The sequence below is a fragment of the Mirounga leonina genome, unplaced genomic scaffold (assembly GCF_011800145.1).
Source record: "Mirounga leonina isolate KUSES-001 unplaced genomic scaffold, KU_Mleo_1.0 Mir_174, whole genome shotgun sequence".
Lineage (NCBI taxonomy): Eukaryota > Metazoa > Chordata > Mammalia > Carnivora > Phocidae > Mirounga > Mirounga leonina.
In genome coordinates, this window is record NW_023270451.1 from 21,005,037 (window position 1) to 21,017,974 (window position 12,938).

General features: G+C 37.7%; 1 protein-coding gene across 1 annotated transcript in view; it reads left to right on the forward strand.

The window, feature by feature from the left end:
- VPS50 (VPS50 subunit of EARP/GARPII complex) overlaps positions 1-12,938 on the forward strand; it is a 130,296-nt gene that overhangs the window by 86,272 nt on the left and 31,086 nt on the right. The window contains exons 18-20 of the mRNA XM_035020571.1: positions 677-853; positions 2,456-2,574; positions 4,479-4,585. Of these exons, the coding sequence (XP_034876462.1) occupies positions 677-853; positions 2,456-2,574; positions 4,479-4,585 (403 nt within the window). The remainder of the gene's footprint in view (positions 1-676; positions 854-2,455; positions 2,575-4,478; positions 4,586-12,938) is intronic.

Consider the following 12,938-nt stretch of genomic DNA (forward strand, 5'->3'; position numbering starts at 1 on the left):
CAGCTCTTTAGTTTTAGCATTGTGGTTCTTGTACTGGGGGTTGACTTTCTCATTTTATTGATGTTGAAATTGAGGCACAGAGACATTTCCAACATTATATGGGAAGTTAATGGGTTAATGGCAAACCTTAGGTCTGGAAGACATATCATTTGACTTTAGCATGTGTGTTTGTGTTGTCTACTTCTAGGTGTATGAAGAAAAAGAAATGAAAGTTTATAGACATCAATATAACAAAGATTCTGATGTGTTTTTACAGAATACAGTACCTTAAATGGTATAAACATATAATATTAACAATGATTAATTTTTATTGTGGCCTTTTTATTGCTTAAAATCATATTCTACTAGGTCTTTGTTGCTATGCTAAAATTTTTAGAATTCAAATTTATTTTCAAAAATTTTCTGTACAGTTCTGTAAACTAAGCCAAAAGTAGCTTGATGCAGATAACACTTTTTAAAGTGATATCGGTAACTGAGTTGTCTTTAGGCAAACCTTTGAGCACATATTTTCAAGTTTGTGCTTTCAGACAACTTCCAAGATTTAAAAGTGAATAACCTGATGAATCAGGATTATTTTTTTTCCACTAACTCAACATTTATATTGATGGAATATGTTATGTACTTGAATTTTATTATTGTTGTTAAAAGGTATCTGGCTCCTTTTTTTAATGTCTAGGAATTTAAATTCATGGAACAGTCTCGTTCCCCATCAGTTTCACCTAGTAAGCAGCCAGCCTCAACATCCTCAAAAACAGTGACCTTGTTTGAGCAGTACTGTAGTGATGGGAATCCATTTGAAATCCAGGCCAACCGCAAAGATGAAGAAACAGAAGATGTCCTGGCTTCTAATGGGGTATGTAGTGTTTTTAAAACCTAATGTGGAACATAAGTGAGATTTTCTTATTGAAAAGTGTTCTACCCAGGGAGCAAGGTAATGAGCTAGATTTATTTATCCATTTACCACCCACCTTCCTACCTGTATGCTTATCTACCTGTGATACCACTTATACAGTAATGGCTTTGCAGCATGCTTTGTTGAAAAGTCCTTTTGAAAAATACATTTTGCCCTTATTTTTACTTTGTGCTCTTACTAGATTGCTGCATGTTCTTACTAGATTACTGGATCACATAGGAGTATAGTTTATTCACTGCACCTTGTTTGCACTCAGCTAGGAACGTGCATGTTGGATAACTCAAAAGTTTCTGCATACTCTGTACATATCCATGATTGACTGTGGAAGTGTCACAAAGTATTAATGTTGGGGTTACAAATAAAATTTAGCAAGTATGGAAATTTGCAAAAATACAGAATCCTCAAAAATGATGATCTCTTGTACTGTGGAATTGTGAAGCTTTTTGTTATAGCCAGGAGAGCCTGGTGTGTGTGGATCCCCTTTCTGAAGGTTATTAGGATCACAGTGTGTACAGGTGGATGAGAATGCCTGGAATGCTCATTTGTAGTTATTAATGTGTGATCTAATCTTTCCAGAGTCAGGGTCCACATCTTACTATGACCTATCACACTGCTTTAAGCTCTCAAAAAATGGTTTTTGAATTAGGGGACCAACTTCTTTTCATGTTGTCCTCATACTCATCTCAACTGGCATATGGGGATAAACTTTGTTATAGAATTGTTCTGAAGATTCAGTGAGACAATTTATGAAAGCACTTAGCACTTAACACAAGAAATGTTAGCCATGATTTAATCATATTAATTTATAATATTAAGCGATAATGCTGCTGCCGCTTTCTTTCCTGTGCATGGACTCCACTGTCCCCCCATGCTGTCATGGGGCCATGTTGCCATAAAGACGATGACAGTGTTAGGAAGTCACCCTTCCTCTCAGGAGGAAATCCGCCATTTTCGTCCTTGCTCTCAGTAGTCCCTCCGTGCTCAGTGTAATTTTCTAAGGCTCCCTTGGAATTAAATCTCATCATAATGAATTAGGACATTAGCATGTGTGTTGTGAGAGTTTATTACACTGAATTAACATTTCCACGGTGCCAGAATTGTATACTCAGCCTCTTTATAGTGAATTAGCAAAATGGAAGTAAGTATGATGAAACCACATGGAGGAAGAGAAGAGGTTTTGTTCTTGTTGTTGTTGTTTTTTGGTCAAATGTACACTCTTTTCCTCTCCTAAAGGCCTAGCATGATGTTTGTGTTTGTTTGTTTGTTTTCTTTATATGGAGATTTGATTTTTGGGGGAGACATTTAGGAGCTTTTGTAGGCATAAAATGTATTTTATTTTCCTTTTTTTCTTTTGATGGTTAAGATGGGTGAAGAAGAAGAAAATGGAAAGTTAATATTCTTGATGGCAAAATTAGAGATGAGTTATTAAGAACTTTCTTCCCTAAACTACTTCTTAAAAATTGGATACTCTTATTGTGTTGAAAGACTCCAAGAAATGTTGGCTTTTCATACTCATTGTTGAATATACTGTGTTTTCTTCAGTATGAATCTGATGAACAAGAAAAAAGTGCCTATCAGGAGTATGACAGTGACAGTGATGTTCCTGAGGAACTGAAACGAGATTATGTGGATGAGCAAACAGGTGATGCGCCTGTGAAAAGGTAATTGTTCTTAGGTTGTATGGTATTTCACATTTTATGTTATGCATTTAAATAAAGGATTTCCTTTAAATGTTAGGGGAAAAAAATTAAATATTTCGGTAGCTTTTGATGTCATGTGACAAGTCAATATGTTTTAAATTGCTGAAAGGTTGAAAATATAGTTTTTTGATATTGGGCATAATCAAAGAGCTCTTAATTTAGAGAGCAGTGGTTTTTGCAGAAAAACAAACTTCTGATTTATAAAATCAGTACTGCCTTTAGAGGCAATTCCTGCTTCACGTAGGTTAGAAAACCTCAAGGAGGAAAGTAGTTATTTGTCTTGCATGTGGAATTCCTGCCTCAATCTAGTAAATACAGAAAGTCTCCACTCATCTTTCCAGGGTCAATTACATTCACTATTTGGGCCTTCTGTTAAGTTTCCTTCGTTCTTTTATTTCTGTGATAAACTGTCCTCTTCAAAAACTATGATAATTACATAAGAATTTTTTGTCACCTTCTCCCTGTTAAATGGGCCTGATTCTTATATGCAAGTGAGTTCATTTCATGACTAAGTATCAGACATTTAGTGACCATAAATATACTTAAATTTTAATGATAGATTTAAGTATATTTTGCCCCCAAAGTACCTAGTTAGTACCTAATTAATTTGAAACCCTGATTGATATAATCTCTCTCTTCAAAAATGAGCAGCTCATGTGATTGTAGATATATGAACTAGGAAAAATTGTTTCCATTGGTTTTCATGTATGTGTGATGTTTAAATCCATCTATGGTCCATTATGAACAGAATAGAACTGTTTTTGTTGGACTTCTTCATTGGATATTTTGGGTATATTTTGGCTGAAAGAAAAGCTCTAATTGAAATGAATGTGTAGGATAGTGTCTGCCAATATATGTGTATATATTTGCATTTTTGGTAATGTTATACAGACAGTTACCCTCCTAAACTGTCCTAACTTACCGCTAAGAACTATGAATAATATAAACTACAAACTGCATGCAGTCAATTAGTATCAATTCCAACTTCAGAATATCTCTTGAATTTATCAAAATTTCTTGTATTTCACTGCTACCATCCAGGTTCATGCAAAAATCCTCTCTGTGCCAGATTATTGGCTCAGCCCTCTTACCTTGGCTTTCTGTCTCTAGTTTTGCCCCCTCCTAATCCCTCTTGGATACAAATTTTGATTTTTTTTTTCTTATATAAAAATTTGTTCATGTCATTTTCCTGGTTAAAATTTGCATTCAGGGTTAGGTTCATACTCTTTAGATTTGATTGCCTTCAGTGATCTGGCCTTTCTTTACCTCTTTTCGTGTCACTTTTCCCTCAACCCACTCATTCTCCATGTGAATTCTTTGTGCTTCTCTGAGCACACTCACTTCTCCTCCCTCTGACCTTATTACATATTATCCCCTTTTTTTGTGTACTTACCATATAACTTCAATTTTTTCTTTGAACCTGGTGTCGCCCCCAACCCCAGACTCTATCATCTTCCCCTATACTTTAGATATTAGATTTAGATTCTAAGGAGGGTATTTTTTCATATTTATAAGTCTGAAATCAGGATACTTGGTACATTTGATATATAATTTCCCTGGAACATCTGTTTTTTGTTTTTTATTTTTTTTTTAAGTGATATAGCTTCTTTTAATGGTTGATAATGAATGTCTTAGAATCAAAGAAATACAGTATGGTACTTTATTTCTTTACTTACGAATTTCTCTTCCCCTCTGGGCTGTAAGCTCTATAAGGACAGGAGGATCATTTCTATATCCCCACCTAACACACGGTAACAGTTTCAGTAACTAATTAGTGAATGAAAGATAGATCCTAATTGGAATAACTTACTGATTTACTAGTTGACAACCCTAATTGCAACTCTGTTTTGTTTTTCCATATTAAGCGTTTCTAGAGAAACTCTAAAAAGCAGGAAGAAGTCAGATTATAGTCTAAATAAAGTGAATGCACCCATCTTAACAAATACAACATTGAATGTAATAAGACTTGTTGGTAAGTAGCCACCTTTAAAAAAAAAAAAAAACTATTAGTTAAATTAGTCTACTTTTGTTACTTTATTGGGGTTTTCATTGTACACTGCAGTGCCCACCATAAGGAAGGTTTTAATATTGTCATATGTCAGTGCTTTCTCATCATAATTGTTCAAATAGTATAATACTAACAATGTTAGTTTTTCTTTTTTGGTTAACTACTTAGTATTTATGTCTTCCACTTTTTCTAAAATATTTCAATTAATTGAAATGTAATGAAAAATTCTCTATGTGAGTTGGAGGTATATGTAGGATGATGATAGTACCCGTTTTACATTTACACAATATTTTGTGCTTAATTGTTTCATTGATCTTCACAATCTTCCTGTCAAATAGGCAGAGTGAATAGTGATTCTCTGGTATTTTCAGACACAAGAGTTCTATAAGCTGAATGTTCACACCATAGGAAGAGTTGTTCTTATTACAGATAAGACCTTTATTGATGATTTTGTAGAAGGCAAATAACATGAAGAAATGCCATTTAAAATACTTAGGTTTGAAGATGATGTGGAATTTTTAATGTCAGTATTTCAGCATTTTATATGCCATCTTAACCTTTATATCTCACAAGTCTGTACATTTGACAAATAAGTTATAGAGATATCTTCTCAAATTAATTAAGTCATCTATTCCAGTCAGGAATTGTAATGTGTTCTATAAAAAAAAAAATCTCCGTGTTCTGTTTATAAGGAGATGATAACGTCCTGCTCTCTAGTTTGATTACTCTTGGCTCTGATAAAATGGTCTGTGTTCTTGAAGATAATCCTAAATTTTGTTAATGAATAGGGTAAAGCAGACAAAAATGTTTCTTAGAAGTCCCACTTTCTTTAGGAAAAATGGTGGAAAAGAAGTAATGAGTTGGCAGGAAAAGGAAAAGTACATATTTTCATGACACACAGAAAAATGACAGATTCTAAAAAGTGTTTTTTGGCTGATCATTGCCAGGGAAATTAGCTTTTCTAGTTACTCTGTGGAATTTATAGAACGGAAACTGGAAGGGTTCTGAGAGCTCACCTGCTATAAATGCCTGTAAAACTAGAATTTCTTTATCTAATGCCCCCAAGTTGTAGTGGCCAGCTAGCCTTTATTTCATGTCTCGCAGTCCGTGGATACATTATTATTTTGTAAGACTACTCATTCTACTATTAGACTGATTTAATTGGTAGAAATCTCCTCCTTATGATAAACCAGAATTTCTTTTTCTCTGTAATTCTGTTGGTCTCAGTTACACCTTTAAAAGCAAAAAGAGTAAATCTATACTTTTTTCTCCTACTCTTCCCTGTGATGACTTTTCAGGTGTGGGTGGTAGTTATACTGTCCTTCTTCCCTTATGCTCCCCCAGTTCATTCTTCAGGGTGAGTGTGCTCATTTTCCTCATGCGGTTCTCACTGATAAATATTCCAAAATCCTGGTCATCCTCCTCAGCCTTTTGGACTCAATGTAGTTTTTGGTTTCTGAACATGCTGCTTGAGATGTAGTTTAATGAATTCATCTTTTGCCTGGTTATGTTGAAGGAACAAACCACTGTAACACATGAGTGGCTTTTTTTTTTTTTTTTTTAAGATTTTATTTATGTATTTGACAGAGAGAGAGAGCACAAGCAGTGGGGAGTGGCAGGCAGAGGGAGAGGAAGGAGCAGGGAGCCCCATGCAGGGCTCGATCCCAGGACCCTGGGATCATGACCTGAGCTGAAGGTAGTTGCTTAACCAACTGAGCCACCCAGGCCCCCCGATGAGTGACTTTCAACCACAAAAGTTTACATGATGCATAATGGCTCCTGATCACCTTACTTCTTCTGTTCCATGTGTCATTCTGAGATGCAGGCTGAAAAAATAGCACCAGTTTGGAACATGGGGAAAAGAGCAAGAGCTGAACCATGTAATGACTCTTAAGGCTTCCGCTCTGATGTGGCACCCTGACTTCCTCCGCCATACGTCCCTGGCCATGGCAAGTCAGGCTTAACTATTGGAGAGAGAAATATGTTTCTGCCCCAGGAGGGCACTACAAGTTCAGGGCATTGGACAAGGATGCATAATCTTCTTACAGGGAAGGGGAGTGGGTGGAGATAATTGGGGAAAATAGTACAATCAACCCCATGGAAGTGGTGGTTTATATTTTTTACTTCACCTAGTTCAAAAAGAGCTAGAGGTCATCATGTTGCTTTTACTCTAAAAGACATATATTTAGTAGAATCAAATAAAAAATAAGGCTAACACAAAATTGTGGAGGGGGAAATCACGTTTCATTCAGTTAAATGCAGACAACAAATGCAAATCTTCAATTCTTGGTAGACATAAGGAAATGAAACAATGCATTCTGCTCTTCTCATTATGTAAGAAGGGGATCGAATAACGATAGAAATGTGCTATTGGTGCTAAATTCAGAAGTCAGTAACAACAAATTCTTATCTAAGGATTACTCATTGACATAGTGGACATTGTTTTCTAATAGTGGATTTAAGCAACTGGGAAAAGTTGCATTTTTAGGGGCCTTTGGTGTGTCAGCCCTATAAAGCAGAACAGCCTGAATAAAACTTTACTCAGTGAAGAGAATCTAACCATTTTAATTTCAGCCTTCACCACCACCAGATCTTTTACTAGAATTGCAATTAGGAAACAATGCCTACTATGCTTTTAACTCTCCCATCTTCCCATTTAGAGCTGGGATTAGGTGCTTCCATTATTCCCTCCAGTAGACTTTTATGCCTACCGCTTTCTCTCCCTGGGATGTCTTTATCTTCAGTTTGTACATATTCATAAAATAGAGCTTTAAGAGAAACACTCACTAAGGCGTCTCCAACCACTAAATGCTATTCTATCCCCTGTTACTGCATAGAGGTGCTTGAAGATAATAAACTGGCAAAGGTAATGTCTGTTCTTACAAAGCCAGAAGTACAGTTGTGTAAATAAGATTGATTAATTTTGGGTGCCTGGGAAGATGAAGGAACTAATTACTCAATAGTTGGGAGGCACATTTTAGAACACTAAAGGCATATTTAAAATGTCCTCTTCAAGTAGTATTTATTTGGCAGGTAATTAGGAGAGATTAAACAAAAAAGTGTTAATGGGGCTTCCCAGCCCCAGGTGGTGCCTAAATCTGTTAGAAAGGCCCAGGGAGCCGTTCACAAGTGCAGAGAACTAATCAGAATCCTTGCTTGTGTAAAGAGAAAATTCTGTCAGCCTGACAATTTCTTGCAGACAGAGGCAGAGAAATTTTAAGGAATGTGTCTCATCACTGAAATAGCCTTGCTATTCAAAGTTCTCTCTCCTGGAGGCAGCTCTCACTTGAGCAGGTATGATAGGTCTGAGAGGGGCAGAAGATAGGTTGCCAAAATCCATGCTTGTAAAAACTACAGACCGTAGGATAAAATTATTACATTAGCAGCTGAAAAAATAACACACCAGCACATCATGCATCCAGATTTAACATGAAACCAGAATAAAGTTATCTTTTAAGAAACTTAGTATTTTCATATGCAGTGTTTAAGGAAAAAATTTATCATTGTTTAGATTACATTCCAATATATTTCTCTAAAAATACTTTTGTCATTTATATGAAATATTTTAAACAGTTTTAAAACACTTTCTGAGCTGGTAGCTGTATATACAACATGATATTTTGAGAGAATGATCCAAGTGTCATCCTTCAGTACAATGTACAAGAAAATGATATTGGAGATTTGGGGGTGGGGCTAAGAATATACAAACAATAATAAAAATAAATAATACAGTGATAGAATGATAAAATAAAATAATCGATTAAAAGCTCTCAAAGAATGGAATAAAAGCTAAGGACTTAGCTTACTAATTTTTTACTCTGGTCCTCACATTGTTCAATGCGTTTTTCTAAATTGTTTGAGCTGAACTGACTTTTCCTTCCTTTCCTTTATGCCTCATTTATAGCATTTCTAGTTCACTTTTATGTGCTATTTATATCCACTGATGATGTCTCAACTAACTGTACTGTGATAAAAATAATGAACATCCTTCCAGCTTGGATTCTGTTCTTGCTCTTCCCCATCAGGTTGTCAGCTCCTACAGATGAAAACATTTGGAGTTGGAGTCACCTTTGCAGCATATAGAGCATACAGCCAAGCACTTGTTCACTTTCATAGATGCCCAATGTACGGGACTGACAAACCTTAGTGTTTAACATCTCAACTATTGGAGAAACACATTTTCTTCCTCTCTTGTCCTGATCCATAGTTGAGGAACACACACTTTCAGCGCCTTCTCTGTACCCTGGTATTTACTCCTCTGCATAGGAGTGGGGCTCACTAATTGAATTTCCCAGGGACACCTTTCAGGTGGTGATGGCATGGCTCTCTGTGCCCCCTGCTGATGAGCTGGGTAAGGCAGGCCCACTGTTCCTCTTCGTTCTAGTTCTCCTCCATGCTGTTCTTTGGTTGGTTTCCTGTGGCTTCTCCCCATGAGTGTACTGGACTCCTGGTCCAGATTTTAGGATATAGTTTAAACAGCGCTTCCCTTTTGAAGCTTTTCCTCATCAGGTTAGGTTTCTTTTACATAGCACTCTATAATTCTCCCTTATTGCATTCATCATAACTATAATTATTTTAAAATAACAGCAGTAGCTAGGAGTTCTTGTTCCCTTGTTATAGGCAATGTAAACACTCTACATGTATTTTCTCATGAATTCTTCACAGTACCCTTTTTATGTATGAATCATTAAAGCCCAGAGATAAATAACTTGCCTTAATGTCACACAGCTGCTAACTGGTAGAACCCAGATTGTCTGATCCTAGAGCCAGGAGGCTCTTTTCATGCTTCACAACCAGTAGAGGAAATTGGGAAAGTTAATTCTTCTACCTAGACAAAGTTCAGAGAGGTTACAGGATAGGTTAGAAGCAAGAATGAGAACTTCTCGCAGATGATCATTTGGGAAGAGATGCTTTTGTCAGTTATCTTGAGACAGGAGGGAAGGGAGGCTTGGAAGACAAGTTCACCAAAGTAAAGTCATTTTGGTTTTAGGCTGAACCTTAACCTAAAAGTCAGTAGGTCATGAAGAATCATAAGATCATACTCACGGAAAACTGTAAGACCCACTCTGGCAGTAAAAGCCATACAGCCTGGACATTCTTAAAATTGCTCCCTGTGGGTAATTCCATAACCTTAAGATAATGGAAAAACTAACTGCCCGATGTGAATGATAAACCCAAAGTTAAAGAGTAAACCTCTCCCTATACCATTAGCTAACTTAAATAAAACTTATAAAACCCTTTGTTAGAGTCAAAGGGGGGGTCCTCTTCCTCACCTGGGAGGAGAGACTGCTACCTTGTCTATGAAGTAGTTGCTTTCTTACTTCTATGCTTAATAAATCTTTGTCCCTTCCTCTAAATGACTTGCTCCTGTATTCTTTCTTACATGAAGCCAAGAGCCCTCTTAGCAAGGGGCCTGAGGCCCTCCATTCTGGGGTGCTGGCCAGTCTGGCATCAATCTGGGTATTAAATAACCTTGCTCCGTGTTTTCAAAGCACACTGTGTCCACTCCTTTCACCTCTCCTCTCTAGGGCACTCTAGAAGGGAAGAAAGGGAAGGTGAAGTGCATCTGAATGAACCACATCTTAATCCACTGGCCGTGTTTTTTAAACTAGGCCGGCTAACTTCAGAGCCATGCTTCTACATTTTTATTAAGGTAGTATTCTCACCATAACACAGTAAATAGTAAAGAAGAGGCCGTGATGAAAAGCAGCATTCTCCTACCCCCAGTCTCCCTGCCACCAGCCTGCAGGCAATTTCTTGGTCTGTTTCTGTTTGCCTTTCTACTAGTTGTAATTTCTCAGAAAAGGGTGATGAGAGGGTAAATGTTTTGAATTCTTGTCAGTCTGAATATGTATTCTGCCCTTTCACTGAATGACAATTCAGCTGTGTATAGAATTGTAGATTAAAAATTATTTTTCCTTAGAAAGTTGAAACCTCTAGTGTTCTCTGTTCATTTTACCATAGATGAATTTCTTTCTTCTCTCTCTGAAAGCTTTTAGTATTTATTCCCTTGAGATTTCAGAATTCTCTAGTGATCTGTCCAGGTGTGAGTTATTTTTCATTAAGTGTGTTGGGTAGTTCGTGACCCTTTCAATCTGAAAGCTCTTGTGCTCCTCAGTTGTGACTAATACTACTATTTATTTGATGATTTCCACCTCCCCATTTTCTCTACCCTCTTTTTTCTTTGATTTCCTGTTGCTCCAATGTTTAGTCCCTTAGATTGGCCCCTTCCTGTCTCCCATATTTTCTCTAATGTTTTCCATATTTTTGTCTTTTTGCTGTACCTTCTAGAAGACTTCCTTTTTTCATTTATTTTCTTCAATTTTTAACTTTAAAAATCACTTTTGAAATCTTTAAGAGCCCTTCCATATTCTCTTTTTCCCTCCCATATTTTTCTGCTATAGGATTTTACATAATTATTATATTTGTTTAGCTTGAATTAATTGTTTTCTCTGGGATCAGCTTTTCTTTTTACTTTTACTCTCTGAGTTTTCCTCCAGGGCCTGGTGATTTTTGATGACCTATTCATATCCAAAATAGAAGGCCTAGGTAGCTGCTGTGGGTGTCCCCTGCTGAGTAATGAGAGCTACCCTCTCACTGCCCCTTCTCAGTAGGAATCCTGACTGGGAACTTTGTATAGAGCAGGGTAGGGCTGGGTGGATTTATTAGCAGTCTTTACCTTATGGGGACAGATCCTCAAATTTCTAGAATTGGGTAGATTTTAATCTGTGGTGCCAACAGCTACCCTAGAAGCCTTCATCTTCCTAATTTATTATTTTTTAAAGTTTGCTCAATTTTTTTTGTTTTGTTTCCTTCTATTATTTTTTTTTTTAAAGATTTGAGAGAGATAGTGAGTGGGAGAGAAGGAGCAGGGGGAGGGGCAAAGGGAGAGGGAGAAGCAATGAGCGGGGAGCCCAACGTGGGGCTCAGTCCCAGGACCCCGGGATCATGACCTGAGCTGAAGGCAGATGCTTAACTGACTGAGCCACCCAGGAGCCCCTGTTTCCTTCTTTTAGAGAGAAATCCCAAGAGTTTTCGTTTTCTTTTGTTTTTGTCTGTGGAAACAGCCTGGCAGCCTATACTCTGATGTTGTTGAGGGATAGTGGTAGAGGAGGGCCTGCTGACTGGTAGTTTATCCCGTACATGAACCTTCAGTTAATCCATCCTTTTTCAGCTCCGTTTCTTGTTCCTGTCCTCTTGCTCTACCCACTGAGTCTAAGCAATCACAGCCCTACAAGAATAGCTTTCACCTCCTTCATGGTCATCTTTGCTCCCTGCTCCATCTCTTACCTGTCATCCAGACAGGGGCTGGGACACTACAGCATGCAGGTCCAATCAGTTAGGCTACCTGTTTTTATAAAATAAAGTTTTATTGGAACACAGCCATGCTCATTTGTGTATATGTTGTCTGTGGCTGCTTTTGTGCTACAAAGGCAGAGCTGAGTAGTTGCAATGGAGACCAGCAGAGCTGAGTAGTTGCCATAGTTGCCTGAACGATGTACTTTTTTTTTTTTTTAAGATTTTATTTATTTATTTGAGAGAGAGAGAATGAGAGACAGAGAGCATGAGAGGGGGTAGGGTCAGAGGGAGAAGCAGGCTCCCCGCTGAGCGGGAGCCTGATGCGGGACTCAATCCCGGGACTCCAGGATCATGACCTGAGCCGAAGGCAGTCGTTTAACCAACTGAGCCACCCAGGCGCCCCCCCCCTTTTTTTTTAAAGATTTTATTTATTTGAGAGAGAGAGTGAGAGAGAGAGAGCACAAGAGGGGGAGCGAGAGAGGGAGAAGCAGACTCCCTGCCGAGCAGGGAGCCCAATGCGGGACTCGATCCCAGGACTCCAGGACCAGGACCTGAGCTGAAGGCAGTCGCCCAACCAACTGAGCCACCCGGGTGCCCTGAACGATGTACTCTTTACAAGAAAAGTTTACCAACCCTTGGTTTAGAAATTTTTTGAGATTTCTCATTTTCTGGTGATTATACCTACTCACCTTTACCTCCTCATTCCTTTCTCTTCATGTATACAGGCTTAATCCACTGTAAAATTCTTCTAATTCAGTAATTCTGAGGAGGTACATAAGCCTCCTCAGGCCTCCAAATGCCTACTGTGCCCTCATGAGCTGGAAAGACAGAGTTCTTATTCTTACACAGCCTGCTTATCAATGGCTGCCTTCCTTGTGTGACCATTTAAGGTGTGAGAGCAGGGACTCTAATTCCTTGTGTCTTAACACAAAGCCAAGGTCATAGTAAGCCTTCAAAGAGTCTTTGTTGAATATTAAATGAATAAATGAATATAAATATGTTTAAAAATTTTTTTAGA